Source organism: Penicillium concentricum (genome assembly GCF_028827145.1).
Source record: "Penicillium concentricum strain IBT 3081 chromosome Unknown utg000001l_segment0_segment0, whole genome shotgun sequence".
NCBI classification, from domain to species: Eukaryota; Fungi; Ascomycota; class Eurotiomycetes; order Eurotiales; family Aspergillaceae; genus Penicillium; species Penicillium concentricum.
The window spans coordinates 2,660,464-2,678,417 of NW_026622754.1; the positions used below are offsets into that span (position 1 = coordinate 2,660,464).

General features: G+C 46.9%; 6 protein-coding genes across 6 annotated transcripts; 3 read left to right on the plus strand and 3 right to left on the minus strand.

The window, feature by feature from the left end:
• Nucleotides 1–7,522: 7,522 nt before the first annotated feature.
• N7517_001001 (uncharacterized protein) lies at nucleotides 7,523–8,370 on the plus strand (the record flags this gene model as incomplete). The annotated part of the gene is made up of 2 exons (XM_056718731.1): nucleotides 7,523–7,928; nucleotides 8,018–8,370. 2 exons carry the CDS (start codon nucleotides 7,523–7,525, stop codon nucleotides 8,368–8,370), a joined length of 759 nt encoding a protein of 252 aa, XP_056582866.1.
• Nucleotides 8,371–9,025: 655 nt separating this feature from the next.
• Nucleotides 9,026–9,625, minus strand: N7517_001002 (uncharacterized protein; the record flags this gene model as incomplete). The annotated part of the gene is made up of 1 exon (XM_056718732.1): nucleotides 9,026–9,625. One exon carries the CDS (start codon nucleotides 9,623–9,625, stop codon nucleotides 9,026–9,028), a length of 600 nt encoding a protein of 199 aa, XP_056582867.1.
• A 785-nt stretch (nucleotides 9,626–10,410) lies between these two features.
• Nucleotides 10,411–10,731, minus strand: N7517_001003 (uncharacterized protein; the record flags this gene model as incomplete). The annotated part of the gene is made up of 1 exon (XM_056718733.1): nucleotides 10,411–10,731. One exon carries the CDS (start codon nucleotides 10,729–10,731, stop codon nucleotides 10,411–10,413), a length of 321 nt encoding a protein of 106 aa, XP_056582868.1.
• A 1,348-nt stretch (nucleotides 10,732–12,079) lies between these two features.
• Nucleotides 12,080–14,067, minus strand: N7517_001004 (uncharacterized protein; the record flags this gene model as incomplete). The annotated part of the gene is made up of 3 exons (XM_056718734.1): nucleotides 12,080–12,582; nucleotides 12,633–13,934; nucleotides 13,986–14,067. 3 exons carry the CDS (start codon nucleotides 14,065–14,067, stop codon nucleotides 12,080–12,082), a joined length of 1,887 nt encoding a protein of 628 aa, XP_056582869.1.
• Nucleotides 14,068–15,111: 1,044 nt separating this feature from the next.
• N7517_001005 (uncharacterized protein) lies at nucleotides 15,112–16,429 on the plus strand (the record flags this gene model as incomplete). The annotated part of the gene is made up of 3 exons (XM_056718735.1): nucleotides 15,112–15,485; nucleotides 15,593–15,999; nucleotides 16,065–16,429. The coding sequence occupies 3 exons, from the start codon at nucleotides 15,112–15,114 to the stop codon at nucleotides 16,427–16,429; spliced, it is 1,146 nt and encodes a 381-aa protein (XP_056582870.1).
• A 265-nt stretch (nucleotides 16,430–16,694) lies between these two features.
• N7517_001006 (protein kinase family protein) lies at nucleotides 16,695–17,771 on the plus strand (the record flags this gene model as incomplete). Its single annotated transcript, XM_056718736.1, has 1 exon — nucleotides 16,695–17,771. The coding sequence occupies one exon, from the start codon at nucleotides 16,695–16,697 to the stop codon at nucleotides 17,769–17,771; it is 1,077 nt and encodes a 358-aa protein (XP_056582871.1).
• Nucleotides 17,772–17,954: the final 183 nt, after the last annotated feature.

The following is a 17,954-nucleotide window of genomic DNA, read 5'->3' on the forward strand; positions in this document are numbered from 1 at the left end:
CGCTAATCGGGTTACCCCTGGAAATGGTTGTGATTGGTTGTGTTTAGCCCCGCAATATTCCGGGGTTAAGGTAGAGGGTTCTGATTGGCTAGAACTGTTTCACTGTGGAACTTCGGGAGAGTGAGGCTGAAAGTCCAATAAAGGAGATGATAGGTAACCTCTAGAAATGATACCGATGAAAGAAAGATCAGTGTGCATATTAAGGAAAGTGAGGGATAAAAGAGAGACGGAAGATATAGTTGTCATAGATGCCCGAAGCATCCAAGCTACTAGTACGATTATAGCTGTTGAGGCCTGATTATGACGCAAGCCAGACGTCTTGAAAGGCATCTTGAAAAGATGTCTAGACATTGTAAATGGTCGAATTTTGTTAGATCAGGCCCATCTTCCATTTGCTTACTGAGCGGATTGTTTGGCACCAGGGTATAAATACCCTGCCTTTTGTTAGATTGAATAATAAGTCTTCTTTCTCTTCCTCCATTTCGCCGGTAGCCATAAGAGATTTATATCTCCGCCGACGCAAAAGCGGCCAACTATTGTGTTGTTTACTCATTACAACGCTAATCGACGGGTAAACCGACTGCCGAAAATGGCTATCTTACGCGACCCAAGCTCCTCCTTTTCAATCAGACACAATATATCATCGTATCCTGAGTTTTGACTCCAGTGAAATTTTGCGGCCAGTGCGTTTTCTATCAAAAAGTAATTCTTTTCCTAAACGAGGTAGAGTTGCTCTTCTCACCGCTACGCCGTGCGGCTCCCAAGCTTACTAGCTAACCCTATCGACCGGGTGATTGCGGTCAAATTATATTCAAGATCGCGGCTATCTTGAATGTAATTTGATCACATTCCAACAACAATGAGTGGCTTGGATGAATTAAGATAGCCAATCTACCCAACGTCCCCCGGTCCCTGAATCGGGCGTGAGTGATAGTACCCGGGTCACAGAACTGAGCGGTCAAAGCATTTCAGAGCTACCAGCATCAGAGAAGCGGATCCCGCCTGCTGAATTGGCGTCATGATAGCCCTGGCATGTACAGTTCGGCGAGACTTTCCTCACCCCTAATTACTGAGTGCTTGCGAGCCAATTGAAGGTCATTGATCTATCCCTAATATAATTTGACCGCCTTCAGACAGAAATGGGTGCCTACGAAGACATATAGGACTCAGGGCTCAAAACCCCTTTTGTAGGTGGAAATGTCGAATACACTGGTATCCTGAAATGTATGGGTCCAATCAATGGTGTTAAAATCTCTGTATTTCAGTATCCCTTTTCCTAGCAATTTATATGGATTACGGATTACTAATTCAAAATTACTGCACAACCTGGATTAATTAAATCCCCGGTATGCCGGTCTGTATGCTCCGACACACCCCCTCAGCGATGCCAGTATGGGATTGCTGGAACCCCACACACCTCGGCATACTGATCTCTGTTTCTTCATGCTATCAAGTGGCCTATATCCACCATATGAAGCATTTGAATGAAGGCTTCATGCTTTTGCCGAGTAAGCAATTTCGTGAGTCCATCGGCTGCCATGCTTGCTGTGGGCACCCATTTCACCTGTATCCTCCCTTCTTTGACTTCCTGTCTCAGCCAGTGGCGATGGATGTCGACGTGCCTAAGCTTTGTTTCGAAGGCTGTATCCTCGCTCTTCAATAGGCTGATAGTTCTCTCATTGTCACAATCGATGGTCAATTCGTGGGAGGGGTTGAAACCAAGGGTATTAAGTAGTCTCCTCCACCATTGAAGCTGCTTTGCTGCTTCGGAAAGCCCGAGTAATTCGGCTTCGGTGGTGGAAGTGGTGACTGTGGGTTGCTTGCTCGCCTTCCAGTCCACTGGGCCACCGTACACTTGGCAGATATACCCAGCTGAGCTCTTTCTATCAGAATGATCCCCGTACGAAGCATCACTTGCGAATTGCACCGAGTCTATCCCCGAACCTACACCGTATTCAATGGCAAGACACCGGGTGGAATGTAGGTAGGATATCACCCGATCAGCTGCTTGCTGGTGCTGGGGACCTGGGTTTGTTAGGTATTGCGCTAGGCGTGCGGTGGCCTTTGCGGCGTCGGGCCTCGTGATAGTGGTGGCATACCCAGCAGATCCCACCTTTTGCTGGTAAAGAAGGGTCTCTTTCGGGGTGGCCACCCCCTGAAATGGGGTCAAATCGACGACTGGTAGTGGGGTATAAACCGGTGGTCTATCTATCAGATTGTACCGAGTCGCGATGCTTGTCACATAGCTATCTTGGCATAGCCATAGCTTCTTCTGCTCCCTATCCCTGATGATTCGGATATTTAGGAACCAAGCTGCTTCTCCATGATCAGTCAATTCCCAGTGGGATTCTAGATCTCGTTCAAGCTGCTTTGCTTTCTCCCGTACAGATCTGTGGCTGGCGATCAAGATATCGTCCACATAGAAGAAGACTAGTAGTCCTTCTCCTATAAAAACACATGGGTCTTCAGGTGCTTGCTGTAACCCTAATTTACGGAGTACGCTGGCTGCTTCTTGTTGCCATAGCCTAGGCGAGACTCGTAGACCGTACAAAGCTCGGCGGAGCTTCCAACACTTGCCTGGAATCTGGAAACCTTCAGGCATATAAGTGTATATATCCTTGTCCAATTTGCTGTTCAGGAACGCCGTCACAGCATCTCTTTGTCTTAAATCGAGGTCAAAGGCAGCGACTAAGGCGAAGATCATCCTTGCTGTCCTTGCTGCTAGGGTGGCAGCCCTCTTTTCTTCATGAGAAATGGTTTCTAAATCTCCTCGTACACAGATACGAGCCTTTAGCTTGATAAGATAGCCATCTTCATCAAATTTGTACGTAAAGACCCATAGCAAGGGGAGTATCTGCTTGCCTCTATCCTTTGGCCTTTCTGCAACCTCGTAGGTATCCTTCTCGGTTAAGGAATTGATCTCCTTTCTCATTGCTGCGAGGAAGCCTTCTTGGAAAGGATGATTCATAACATCCTTCCAGTGCTTAGGGACTGGTGGAAGATCATCTCGATGACGCCGGATCTCTGGCTTCTCAGCGTATAAGCCTGCTGCAAAGGCGTGTCGTACTCCTGGCGGGTCTTCTTCTGTAGCCAAAGTGGAGTAGGCGAAATCCTGGTCTCGTCTCGCCTGACGTCTTCGCTTGCCGCTGATAATATTGCTTGCGTCAATTCCACCGGTGATCTCCCTGCTTGGTGCTAGCAATTCTGCCTGTAGCTGCCTTTCTAGCTCATCTTCCACGTCGGAAATAGCTTCAGAAATAGCTTCGTGGTGGGTCAGGTCTCCGTCTGGTATATCCACCCCCTGACCTGGGCCAGCATCGGCTTCGGATTCTCGTTCTTGGGGCGGGGTAATCGGCAGCGGAGGAAGGTCTTCGTCGCTTGGAAAAGCACCTGGCGGTGCTTGAGGTTTCTGGATTTTGGGGACTCGGTGAATCGCTTGTGAGACTATCGGTGAGGGTATTGATATATCTCGATTCACCCCCTGAAGTGGGGTAGTCTCCCTATTTATCCCTTCTTGCTGGGGATTTTGCTGCTGATTCCGCTGGGTATCTGGTTGCTGGGAGTCATCTAGATCCCGTGGATCCCTTTCCTCTTGCTCCCTAGTCTCCTGACTAGTAAGCAGTTGATTTATCACCTTGACAACCTCGTCGGCGGTGAGTTCCTGTGGTTCTTGTACAATTGGCATAGGAATTGGCTGATATCTCTCATAATCAGGGGTGTATCTCCGTGTTTCGTCGATGACTGCGTCCCTAATAGGCTTCACTTTTCCACTATGTGGAAACCAGATATTCCAGATATTTGATGCCACATATCCCACCAAGAAACCAATCTCCGCCCGTGGATTCATCTTGTCGGTTCTCACTTGCTTCTCAATCCTACAATAGGCCAAGCTCCCGTACAATCTAACATTGGATAGGTTGATTTTAGGTGCTTGCGGTGCAAACTCCTTTCGTACCTCATCCCACGGCACGACCCAGCGATTCTCGGCGGTGATATACGACGGCGTACGGTTCAAAATCCATACTGCGGCTCTCGCAAACTCCGGCCATAGGTCCTTTGGCAGCTTCCCTTCTAGCGCAAGCATCCTCATTTTGCTTATAATCATCCCGCCAGATCTCTCAGCATACCCATTCATCTCAGCGTGCCCAGGGGGAGTGTGATATATCAGGATACCATCTGAGCTGAGGCTATACTCGGCGGTGTTTCCGGCGGAGGACTCATTGTCATAGTGGAATGCCTTGATTGGCAGCTTCCACTGGTTCCTTGCTAGTTCCACAAAGCGATTGATTGCTAGCTGGCACTCAGGCTTTAGTTCGTGGGTCATAATCCAGTGAAACCTCGGTCCTTCTAGATAGAAGTGGGATATCCAGCGGTGCTTATTGTATGCTGGTTGTATCTGGATTAGATCAAAATGGACCCTTCCAAAACGGCCAAAGGTGCGTCCAACTGGTCGTCTTGATATCTGCTTAGGTGCTCGCCCTAAGTGGCAGGTTTGACATAGGGATTCTTGCTCGGTGGACTTCTTCTCTTCATCATCGAGGACAACCCCTTCCACCATAGTGGTGAGTTTCTTCATCCTCTTACGATCAATATGGCCCAATCGCCGGTGCCATAGCTCGCTTGATGCCTTTGTTTCTAGGGGTTCCACTGACTTCCTCTGTGTGAAATAGGCTTGCTGAGGCGGTGCTTCCCGGGGTTCGTCGAATATCCAAAGGTTGAATTGATCCCATAGGTTCACACAGACGACTGGCCTATCGTTGGGGTCCCGGATACAGTTTGTACGTTGGCACCATATCCCCCCTTTCTTCATCAGCATCGAGTACGATACTAGGTTTGTGTGGAATCCTGGCGAATACAGGGCATCGCTTAGGGTGATCTCCATTCTTCCTTTCACTGGGTGTCTTCCAATCAATTTAACCGTACCCTTCCCTAGCACTTCGGTGGTGCTGTCTCCAGTGGTGAGGTAGGTGGTTTTTGGGGTATATTGGACGAAGAGATCTCGATTATTGCACACATGGGAGCTAGAACCGGTGTCTAAAATCCAGCGGTTCTTTAGGATAGGATCGCTTTCCTTAGCAAGGGATAGGGCACGCTGGCTAATCACTTCTTGCTTCTTCTGATCCGCACCTTGCTGCTTATCCTTTTGGTGCTGGACGGTGGTCGCAAAGCTGACTTGGTTGGCGGCTTCGGCTTGCCTTAGCTGATTTGACTCTGCTATGGTTTTCTCCACCCATTTCTTCCAGGCCTGGTTCTTTGCTAACACCTGGGTTGCTTTCTCTAGCTTCCTCTCGCTGATTTTCAGCCCTTCCGGTCGAATTTCCTCGTTTAAAACCCAGCATTCGGTGACCCTATGCTTAGGATGGGTGTTACCACAGGGGCATTTCCTCTTTTCGAAGGGTAGGTTCTCTTGTGAAGCCTGTGAAGCCTGGGGTTTGGCTTCAGGCTTAGCTTCTGGGTGCCCTTGCCAGGTGGAAAAGGCGCTCTTCGGGGGCGAGGTTGATGATACCTTTAGCACCCCTATTTCTCTATTCATTGCGCGAAAAGATTCGATGAGATCTCGGGTATCGTACACCTTCTTGTCGATGACAATCTCTTGGTATTTACCCTGCCACCAGATAGGAAGCACTTCTTTCACTGCGTGTAGGAAGTCCCTATTGGCATCTCCAACGTTGATACCAAGGCTGATCGCTTGCTCTCTTAGGGAATTCCACTGCTGTAGCCACAGCTCAATATCCCCCGTCGGTTTTTGCATAGCGAAGACCTTCCATTTCATTCGAACCTCCTCCTCATACGCCGTCGACCGAGCAAAGCGAGATTTCAGGTATACCAATCTGTCATACGGTGTATGATGTCCTATCAGATTGAGATGGTGCATTGAATCCAGGTAGGTGAGGATATATTCATTTACATCGCTCAGTCCTTTCGCCTGTTTCTCCCATCGAGCATATCTCAATTTGTATATATCCATACGATCTCTCCAATATCTCCGATCAGTTTCACTCCCATCCTCTGGGTATTCCGGTTCAATTGGCTCTTTCAGAGCTTCCGGTCTCTCAGTAGGGGAGGTATTGGGATCACAGTGGTCCCAAACATTCTTCTGTGTCGCATATAGCTGCACCCGAGCATACCAAGTGAGCCACTGCGGCGAGTCCTTCAGTTTATCGCCCTTCATGGCGGAGAGAATTGATGCTGCTTCCATTGATGGATTCAGGGTTGCCATACAGCGCTGGGTGCTATAGGGATAGCTTCAGGGGTTGCTGTACCGCTTCAGGGGCTATTGGGGATAGCTTTGGGGGGTGTTCGGCCCTATACTTTGGTGATCGTGGCCTTACTGGGTGCGAACCGGGCTCATAACTGTCGAATACACTGGTATCCTGAAATGTATGGGTCCAATCAATGGTGTTAAAATCTCTGTATTTCAGTATCCCTTTTCCTAGCAATTTATATGGATTACGGATTACTAATTCAAAATTACTGCACAACCTGGATTAATTAAATCCCCGGTATGCCGGTCTGTATGCTCCGACAGGAAATTGATGCCTGAATGCCTTGTTGGGCACCGCTTTTCACACCGCCCTATACAGTGTATGGTAAATTTATTATACTGTAGCTGTCAAAAATGAAGCTTTTCATCTTCATACAAATGGGAGTATCTCCATGTTTTTGGACTGTTTTACAAGTCAAAAATAAAGCTTTTCATCTACATACGAAATGAGATATCTCCACTTTCTTAGACGGTTTACAAGTGTCAAAAATGCAACTGAAGGAATTTGTATAGTAGGAATGGAGAGCAAAAGCTTCATTTTTAACCGCCAGTAATATAGAGATCAAAGGCTTCAATTTTGAAACTTGCAAATCACTTATAACATGGAGATACTACCATTTGTATGAGATCAAAAGCTTCATTTTTGACACTTGTAAACGCCTGCGGAATCAGGTTACTTTAATTACTAAGGCAAATGTAATAGAAATTCAGGTATTTTAATTTTTCCGCCGTTCTTAAGTCAGGCACTCAGGCATCAAATCGTTTATACAGGGGGTTTTGAACCCTGAGTCCTATATGTCTTCGTAGTGTGCCTTGGATCAATCAGGACATAATATGAAGATCCTAAACCGCCTCTGTGGAGACATAGTGCCAATTATATCCGCACTGTGCTTAGCAGCCCCGGAGCTAAGCCATGTGGAAACTAGTGACGCTTGGCGTTCAGGGTCCTGTGTTATGACCACAAGGCGACGATTTTAAAATGTTTTTACACTTGGCTAAATGGCCATAGGTACATATATTAGAGAATCTTGCCTAATGACAGTTTTTCTTTCCTTTCTCTGCCTTTTATGCCTTTTATGGGAGACAATTATATATGAAACGGAGCCGCTAGTGTGGCCCCCACAGCACCAAGGGACTAGAGGCGCATTGATCCCTCCAAGATTGGCAGTTACTTAGGACGTCCTCGTTCCCCGCTGGCTTAATCCCCTATTTACCATTCGTCTTTCTCAGGTCTCGCAGGATTAATCTTTGGTTAAAATGTCCACAGATTCCGAGGATGAGAGTCTCATGGGCTATCCCATACGCCGGAATGGCACATGTGTGACCGGCGAAACGATCCTCGGTCCAACTTGGGGCCCATTTCAAAGATGTTGTCCGGCATATACCACAAGCCCTGGAGGCGTACTACCAATATGCTGCCCGACTCAGCTTGATTGCAGCAGCAAGCTACGTCGTAAAGCGCGCTGCGCAGATCATACAGCGGTTCTTTACTTTGTTGAAGAAACCGACGGTAACTTTTGCTGTGCAGATGGTACTCGCGGGTTTCGTAAAACCGCCAACAATAATGTGGGCTGCGTAAAACCAGAATACAAATACGCCCTGAAAGAGGTGGAGTTTCTTCCCCCAGTTAGCCAATATCTTTTACCTACCTCTACAAGCTCGAGTAAGCCTTGGCCCTGATGCTCGCCAAAGATCCAACTCCTGAACATCGTGGATCAATCCTTTCTCACATTCTAACGCACCGTGTCACAGATACTGCTACGGCTACGCCTACGCCTACAGCTACGGCAGTCTCGTCGACTTCAGGGACAGACACGAACAACGCGAAGAATAACACTGGGGCAATCGCGGGTGGTGTGGTTGGTGGTGTAGGTGGCGTCGCCATCTTGATTGCGCTGGTCTGGCTTTTATTACGTCGCCGAAAGAAGCAAGCTCAAGCTAGCCAATCTACCGAACGTCCCCCAGTCCCTGTATCGGAGCTGAGTGATGCTACTCGGATCACAGAACTGAGTGATGGTAATCGGATCACAGAACTGAGCGGCCAAAGCATTCCAGAGCTACCAGGATCAGAGAAGCCGAAGCCCCCGCCTGCTGAATTGGCGTGATGATGGCTCTGGCATGTCCATTGCGAGAATTTCCTCGCCCTCAACGATCAAAAGCTGTTCCCGCGAGATAGAGCCCGGTGAAACTCTACCACCTTGTGGAATACCGATCCTTCAGCCTGAATAATTTGACGAGGAATTCTGGATGGACATTGCGCCGGTAGCAGTGAAGCTACCGGATATGTGTTAACAGGCAAGCGAATGGATCTTTGGATGATCATTCTACAGCAAACTTTTACCCGCACATATGTTGTAAGAATATGCTTGTGATCATGGTCTTTTACTTCTCTGGCCAAGGGCACGGCCGCAATGATTATAAATATGTATTTTCTTTATCTATTGCATTTCATCGTTGTTTTCCTGTTATGGATGGGATGGTTTAGTCTTGGCGTATTTCCTATGGTGGACCCCAAATACACTGTGTCATATACCGATTGTATGTACGGAACAGTGTTTCTTTTAATTACGATGCAGGACACTGTTGACTATCAACGAAGGTAGATATTGCCCTCCGAGGAAAAACACCATTCCTTGCGATTCATCACCCTATGATTCGGGAGCCGATCCAAACCGACGCGTCAATGTTACCGCCAACAATATTACAATTTCAAAGATCCAATATAGGTCACAAAAAATTGAATAAATGCATTAGCACTATCTAAAGAAAGTCCATTTCAATATCATCGGTCATTTGCTCAAGATGTCCGGCGACCAACAGGTCCATTGACGGGTCGGATCTAAGCTCAAACGCCAGTCGATCCAAGCTGTATTCCATGCTAATACATACTTGTTCCAGATGTGGATCTCCAAATCGGGAGGAAAGCCACTCGGGGGTTGCGTTGCGGACATATACACTGTCCGGGGTCTCGTCGACCATTTCAAATGCAGCCTCCTTGATTCTCTCTGCCTGATGAGAAAGTGAGATTAGCTCTTTACGGACATTCTTGATACGACCTACTCCTTGGCCGTCCGGGTCATTTCTCAGGATCTGAGCTTGTGTCTCTAGACCAGCCTTGAAACTAAGGCACCCCTCTTTGTAGATTACCTCCCAGCTTTCCAGATCGGTTATGTCAGAAGATGACATTTTGGATTGTTGATAACTAGGCGACGGAGTCAGGTTCTCAAGCGGAATGGATTTCGAGCTCTTACCGCTCTTTTGGACTTTGGTTGGGGGGAAGGAGGACTGATCGGTGTTGAACCAGAAATCAAGGGTGACCAAGAAAATTCGCAAAATCCGATAAATGGCAGAGTGAAGCATTTGGATAATGTGCAAGTCGATTTTGAAGTCAATTAAAGAGTTTCCTTGGTGAGAGTACTCGAAAAGGGAGCATAGACAGTATTTAAGTTATGCGAGTCGGCACTTATTCGATTCTACTAAAAGAACAAATACTGGAACAAAGGCTATTGTTCACGTGTATAAAAAGAGGTGTCATTGATCTTGCCGTGCGAACAACAAAGCGCCACGACGACAAAGCGACGCCCGCTTTGTTTTTAGCACAATGAACAATCTCATTTATAACATAGTAGTGCTGGAGGGTCAGACATATTACGTATCGCAAGGAAAGGACCTCGGGATGGACTAGCAATCGCTTGCCCAATTGGGATATACTGGGAGGCTCCTCTCAAAGGTATCATCGCCTCCCTTTTGTGACATGTTTTTGAACGCCTTCTTAAATAGTATTTCACCTGGTAAAACAAAGGGCCGGAAACGAAGAGCCCGAATTGTAAGTTTTATAAAACTTTCATCAACAGTTCTAGGTAAGGCGACGCCGAAGCCTTTAACTTTTAGCCTAAGCTAGGCTGTCTCCCATCAAGGGTTTCAGTCTAACTCAGCTACCAGACAAGATCTGAAAACAAAGCTCAGTGCATATCACCCGGAAGCGCACTTCAAAAAGAAAACACAGAAGAAACCCCATAATTAGGCGGGACAAACTCCAGCTCTTGAGTAGAGTGCAAAAAAGTCCAATTGAAATGTTTCGTGGCCTTCATCTCGCTCGGTCGGTCGAATGAGATAAGCCGACTTGATTCCAATATGTTGCTGCTTCAGGGGCGCTGTAGCTGCTGACAATTTGCGATTTGGAACTTGATATCTCGATCCATATCAGAAATAGCGTGCCCAGGCATGGTTGTCACGGTTGGAGTGGCTGGGATGTTGGCGAAGGCGGGGAGAGTATTGCGCGGATTTTGAAGCAAATTCGTTTCATCGTCTGCGCGTGTTTTCGCGCCTGAGCCACGTCGCTGTTTAATGCTCTTGGCAACTAGATATATAGCCATGAATAGAAGAACGATGAATCCTCCAATTCCCAGCCCGATCATTACGGACTCAATGGATGTAGAGAGTGTCCACTGGTCATCATCAGCCATAGTGAGTGCAAGCTCTGGTTAAAACTGAAAGATTTGGAAAGGACAAGTTTGAAAGATGATAAAATAGAGAGATTAAGCCTCCGAAGGGTACGTTGAAGGGGCTTAGATATGGTTAGATACGTTACTATTACGTACCTAGTGAAGAGGGGCATGCACTGGCCCTTTAGGGTGCTACGGAGTATGACATAAAAATGCGGAAATACTATTGATATAGAAGATCAGAGGTATGAGAATAGACTATTTACGCTAATTCTAAGGAGAAGATGGGTTGAGGTAGCCACCAACACACCCACACAGGGCGTAGTGCACAGCTATCCCCTTCGGTGTCCAACATGAGGGCGAAAAGAGTGTATGAATGACCATCTATCTGTCACTATTGTAAATACATACCTGGATGAAGACAGGGCTATTTAGTAATGCCTGAAAAAATTACACAATCGGATACATCCCAAGTTATACATGGAGAGGTCGTTTTCTCAAATCAAGTCTCTAGAAAATAAGTATCTTGAAAAAAGATTTAAGGAGAATATCTGAAAAGACCTCTAAAAATATATCACAAGGCCGCACAAGCGGCCAACTATTCTGTCAGAAGGAGACTATGATGAAGTGCATTGTTCAATGTGAGATTCATTGAGAGTTGAGAGTTGAGAGTTGTTAAAGCTAAGAGCTAAGTGCTAAGAAACCTGACACATTCTTATGCTACATACGTCCCCATTACATTAGGTAACATTAGGTAGCATACATATATATCACGACATGATCGAATCACCCGTCGCCGAACCGTATCTAGGTAATCGCTCAACCCTAACTTCAAATACTATCCATGGATGGGATCAATTCGCTATTTAATATGGAGGGCTTAGGGGTCACTGTATTAAAGACGTAAAGCAAAAATTTGTTCAGCTTCGTTAGCCTTTAAAAGATTTCTTATCCGGATACTAATATAGGTGTGCTAAAGATTATTTGTTAATGCGACAGCCCGACAATAAGAAGTATGTGAAAGATGTAAGAATCGTAAGAGTGAAGCTTGAATTCTGTAGGCTTTCTGTCCCCGATTAGATGGAGAACTGCATTGCAAGAAAGGTGGAGAAGGTCAATGATGAGAATGTGGTCAATGCGCAGCGTAATTATCATTATCCACACCGCGGAGTACTTATCTTTACAATGATTGAAAGAAAGTGAAAAGGGTGTTTGGGAAGCCCATCTTTGATGTGTATGGTTTCTGAACTTAGTTTAGCTAGATGCCGCGATTTTGAAAATGTGTTGAATGTTCAATGTCTCAGCTGGATCAAAAGACCGACTATGTGCCTAGGGACCTCGGACTATTCCATGTTCTCCGATAGGCTAACTATAAGGGATGACTTGAACTCATCGCTCTTTCCATGTCACCCAACTTTCTCACGATGTTCTGCTCCAGAGTCCTCTGTAGTCGAACTGCTATCGAGATTCCAGACTCTCCATCATATACTGGTCTCTCCACCTCATCAGCGCGCAAACACAGCTCGACAATTTCCTTGTATGAGTCACCAAGTTGACTGGAAATACGTTGTAAGCAATTGTCAAAAACGTCCTCGTTGAGCAGCCGCTTTTGGACAGCGATCAATTCCGAAGGCATGGCAGAATCCAGATTGTCGAAATCAAGGAACGCATGAATTGGCTTCCAAGTTGCTATTTCTATCAGCAAAATACCGAGGCTGTATATGTCGTACGATTTGCGGTAATCTCCGCTGTTTTGAGAGGACTGTGCGAACGGATGTCGATAGATATCTTCACGGGGATTGAATCTCGGCTTCTCAGACAACTCATCGAGGATATTAGGTCGAGATAGCTCGTATCCTAGCACGAACGGTTCTTTAAGATCAAGATTCAACAGTGGTTGTGAAAAAAGACGATCTTCTCACTCCGCAGCCCCTTGTGGACCCAGTCAACAGCATGGAAGGTGTGGACACACTGAGCCAGGGTAGCGCACAGAGAGATTCGCGTGGAAAGTGAGGGTATTGGTTGTTGCTGGAGAAGCTGTCGTAGTGTCACAACTTGCGTTATGGCACGATATGGAGGCTTCTCGAAAACAATCCCAAACCACGTTTGGTCATTGTGGTCAAACGCAAGGTACCCAAGACAGGGTGGCAACCGAAAGGCTGCTGGTATTTCATCGCAGAGGAGATCGGTCAAGAGACGAATTCGATCCTCAAGTCTGGAATTGACCGAGTCGGCATGTGGCTCGTTGAAATAGTAGGGCTCGTTGAAAGAGTAGCTGCTCCATTCAATCCAGACATTTCGGCTGTCATAAGTCGCAGAAATATGGCTTTCGGGGAACCCCTGATCAATGGCTGGAGAGTTGAAAGAAAAATGCGAAAGATCTAACGGCTTCCGGCCTGATATAACAGTCTCTGCGCCCATCTGACCGCCAATCTGTTTGTACTGTATCTTTACCTCGGTGAGTTTCTTGAGGTACCTTTGCTTCTTCCTCTGTGTTTCCATCTCTTGTAAATATGGTTGCTGAATACGATTGCCGTGCAAGGTAGCTCCACCTAGGGAGGAATCTCTCTCATCGGTCCCAGTACTCAACGCTTTGACTAATCCATATAACCCCTTGATATCGTCACGAATTTGCAGAATCTCGTTATAACTTGTATCCATAGTAAGCTGCAATCGTTCGACTCGCGCACTGTCCAGAAGACATATAAGAAAAGAGTTGAGAGCCCCAAGCTTCGCAATGACGTTCTCGAAACTTGATTTATCCACAGTTGCCCATACTAAGCGTCTGGGTTCCAGTGCAATAGTGCGAAGATTTTTTCCAGTTTGTACTATCCCTTGCACTACCTTGCGAAGTTTTTTCAAGCGCTGATGTTTTTTCTCGTCAGAGACAAACGCGGGACTATTTGAATGGTCCAAAGGTGGGTATATTAGAGTGACCAGATCAGTCTCTGGTTCCCCCTGATCACCCCATCTAGTTTCACCTTGAGTTTCCTCATATTTTCCATTCCTTCTTGCATACTCCTCAAAGAGCGTTTTTATCTCAGCAAGCACTGCCAGAAGCAAGGAACTGTTGATTCGGAGTGTCTCACACAGAGTGCCATCAGTGTACAGGACTCCGGCTTCAAGCCCAAAGTTGAGGAAGCGCTGTTGTTCCATTTGGAGGCGGATCTTGCAGTAGCGGTATTCATCTGGCATGCCTACCGCCTTCGCGTAGTACTGATATGCTGGTGAAGAAGTTAGCGGTGATGGTACAATACCAAATATGATGCTTGTACCTTTGATACATTCGTCAAATGTCTGAATAATTAAAGATGTTACACCAACTGCCGCACCCAGTATAGATAGAGGGTCTGCCATGATGGGAAAATAATTGAAACTTGGATTGGACAAAGCACCGAAGAACGTAAATTTGAAATTATTTGTGAGCGCCGAAGAGATAAAAAATGATCTATCAAGCGTGAACTATTGATGATATTGGTTATTGCGTGCGGGGTTGGTTTTAAGCCTCTTCCCTGCGAAGGTTAACCGGTCCGTCGAAACCCGACACCGGTAGATAATAGACGGGCACTCGAAAATCCAAATAGCCCACCGCCCACCGTGGACGGGCGATGTCGCAGTCTAAACCCAACACCTGCCGGTGTTGCGTTGGGTTTCGACGGACCGGTTATAATATTGCTTTTTCTTAATTTTCCGCTATCCCCAATTTAACCTAGCTAATACAGGCTAATACGCCCAGCCGAGACTCGTTCGTCGAGTGACCCCGAGCCTGTGGGTCTACCTATCTTCTCCACGCCTTCTACTTCCTAGCCTTAGCCAAAATGTTTATCAATAGCTCAATGCACACACACGTTGTATCTGAACACCCTTTCTGACAAAGCTTTTGCTGCTCGAGTGGCTTGAAATACTCAAACATTCCAAGGTTCGAGTGATGAGAGCAACCTATGTGTAATGAATAATAAATTACATTCAACCGAACCATCGCATACAGCGTACTAGTAATTTAGGAAAAAGCAACATTGTTTGTTCTTTCTTTTGGCCCAACCTCCGTACATTCATGGTGATTAACTAAGATTGGCCAGAGATATTATGACATAAGCATGGTTGGCGTGCACTTGGGCACAGGTGGACAGCTGAGCTCCGATGGTCAACACTCATCAAGATAATACACACGATCGAGTACTATCGTACAGCGTGACTGTAAGTGCTTCCTGGAGATTTGATACTGCTGTGTGCTAAACCATGTACAATAGACTTTGGAGCCCCGACCAAAATTGCCGACTGTTTTTCCACACCCGATCCCTCGTGGAGAATAACTGGTGCTTCTTGCCCCCGCTTCACCCCATACCACACGGCGCCATACTGTGATTAGAACCTATCGGGGAAAACCCACATGTGCACACAATGAGCTTGTTCAAGGGAAGACAGGCGAGGGCAGAAAAGCTGTATAGTCAGAAGAAATACGAGGAGGCTGAAAAGCTGTTCGACGAGGTAGTACATGATCGGGAGAGAACCCTCGGCAAGGATCATAAACGCACGCTTACCAACAAATCCTGGCTGGCACATACGCTATATCAGCTGGGAAAGTACCAGGAGGCACAGAGGATATTCCAAGAGGTAGCAAATGCCCGTGAGAGCACTCTGGGTAGCGGCCATGAAGATACCCTTGCCAGCAACCAATGGTTATCAAATACAAAGTGGCAGTTGCGGAACGAGCCCCAGAAGGCTGACAAGCCATTTGATAAGACCGCACATGGACAGGAGAAGAAATCAGGCAGGTATCATAGAGATAGACCTAATAGCCAACAGCTAACCAACATATGCTAGCAGGGATGGTGCTAAATGAGGACAAATACCACAAAGCAGAGGAAAATTTGCGCCAGAGAATACGAGGCCGTGATGCGTTTCTAGGCAAGGATGACGAGCTCACGCTTGGCCTCAAACTAGAGCTGGGACAGTTACTTCTTGATCAGAACAGACACCAGGAGGCAGGGAGTATATTCCAAGAGGTAAAAGATGTCCGTGAGAGAGCTATGGCAAAGGACCATGAAGATAAGGCTGCCCGCAAACAGCTTGAACTTCGGATAAAGCTATCTGAGGAACTTCAGACAAAGCTATCTGAGCAGCAAGAAGCAGAGGAAAATTTGCGTCAGAGAATACGAGGCCGTGATGCGTTTCTAGGCAAGGATGATAAGATCACGCTTGGCCTCAAACTAGAGCTGGGACAGTTACTTCTTGATCAGAACAGACACCAGGAGGCAGGGAGTATATTCCAAGAGGTAGAAGATGTCCGTGAGAGAACTCTGGGCAAACAGTCTCCTGCACATTCTGTATCTCTTGCACGTCCATTGCCTCAGGTGCAGTCTCCTCCGGGCTCATTGGCTCAGGTGCCTTTGGTGCATGGTACTACAGCCAAATCGCAGGAAGTGCAGACTCCGACGCGTTCATTGTCTTTGGTGCAGTCTCCTCCGGGCTCATTGGCTCAGGTGCCTTTGGTGCATGGTACTACCGCCAAATCGCAGGAAGTGCAGACTCCGACGCGTTCATTGCCTTTGGTGCATGGTACTACCGCCAAATCGCAGGAAGTGCAGTCTCCTGCGCGTTCATTGCCTTTGGTGCAGTCTCCTCCGGGCTCATTGGCTCAGGTGCCTTTGGTGCATGGTACTACAGCCAAATCGCAGGAAGTGCAGTCTGCTCCGGGCTCACTGTCTCCGATGCATGACACTAAAACCATGTCGAGGGACCGATTAAACACCTTTTTCCTAGCGTCAAGGGAAAGTCGACAGTCTTACAGTGACTCTGAAATATCTCACATATCTACACTACTACGACAGACTAATTTTGCTTGGAGCCGTGTCCCTCGCACCTATATCATACTACGGACGATTGATTGCTTGCATCACCTCGACGAACTAATCGATCTTGAGTTTTCTGACTATTTGCTACCTGTCAATCAACGCAGCGTACCAGATTGCCTATCACCCAAGATGCGCAAGCTGTTCCTTGATTCTCAGAAATTGATTTTAACGCCGTCAATGGACCTGGAGAAGGGCGCAAAGGGTCATCACTGTCATTTCGAAAGGGGCGACTTGCTTCCCTTCGAGAGCAAAGGACTTTTAGGTACCGGAGGGTTTGGTCAAGTTGACAGGATTCTGAGCCAGATCAGCTTCAAGGAATACGCGAGAAAACAAGTTCTGCGGAAATTGGCGTTTGGTGGACGAGGCGTTGGGGCCTTGAAAGGTATGATTGGGGAGATTGAGGCAATGAAAAAACTGAAGCATCATCATATTGTGGAATTTGTGGGAAGTTACACAGACCCTAAATACCTCAGTGTGATAATGCATCCAGTTGCCGAGCAGGATCTTCGTCACTATTTGGGGAAAGTCGGTAGTGCAAACCATGCAGAGATGCGAACCTTTTTTGGTTGCCTCACCACCGGGCTTCGGTTTCTGCATGACCACCAGATCCGACATAAAGACATCAAGCCAGGCAATATCCTTGTTGATAAAGGGCGAATTTTCTTCACTGACTTTGGCCTGTCACTGGATTTTGAAGATGCCACCGGTAGTACTACTGTTGGGATGGTGAATTACTCGACCGCGCGATATTGCGCTCCTGAAGTCGCACTGTCGGAACCTCGAAACACGTCCTCCGATATCTGGTCTCTGGGCGTCGTCTTCTTGGAGATGATAGTCGTCCTGAAAGGCAGGACAATAAAGTGGATGGATGACTTTCTCGGAGCTCATGGGTCATATCAGACCTATGTCCGCTCGAATCCAACTGGGCTCGAAAAGCTTTTGGCTGAACTGAAACAGACGGCAAATCTCTCTGACAATGTGGCCCTGGTCTGGATACAGCAAACACTGCAGGAACAACATAAATCGCGTCCAACTGCAGCAAGGCTGGCTACATCAATTACTCGGCCTTATAGTCATGGGGGCCCAGATACTGTTTTCTGCGGGATATGTTGCCTTGCGCCTGATGACACACATTCTGATACTTCAGATGACATCGAGGCGGAGGAATTTCTGCGCGAATTTGCTTTACGCACGCGCGTGCGGTAATTGGTATCTTCTAAATACATACTTGACTTCGATGCTCACAATTGGAAACAGTGATGTCGTTTTAGTTTTTTGCACATGCGTAGAAAGGGCTTCAATTTTCGTGGCCTCAAGTGCCCCTCCACACGTCCTAATTCAAAACTCCTATAACTTGGCGAAAGAACATATGTCCTGATTAGATCTTCC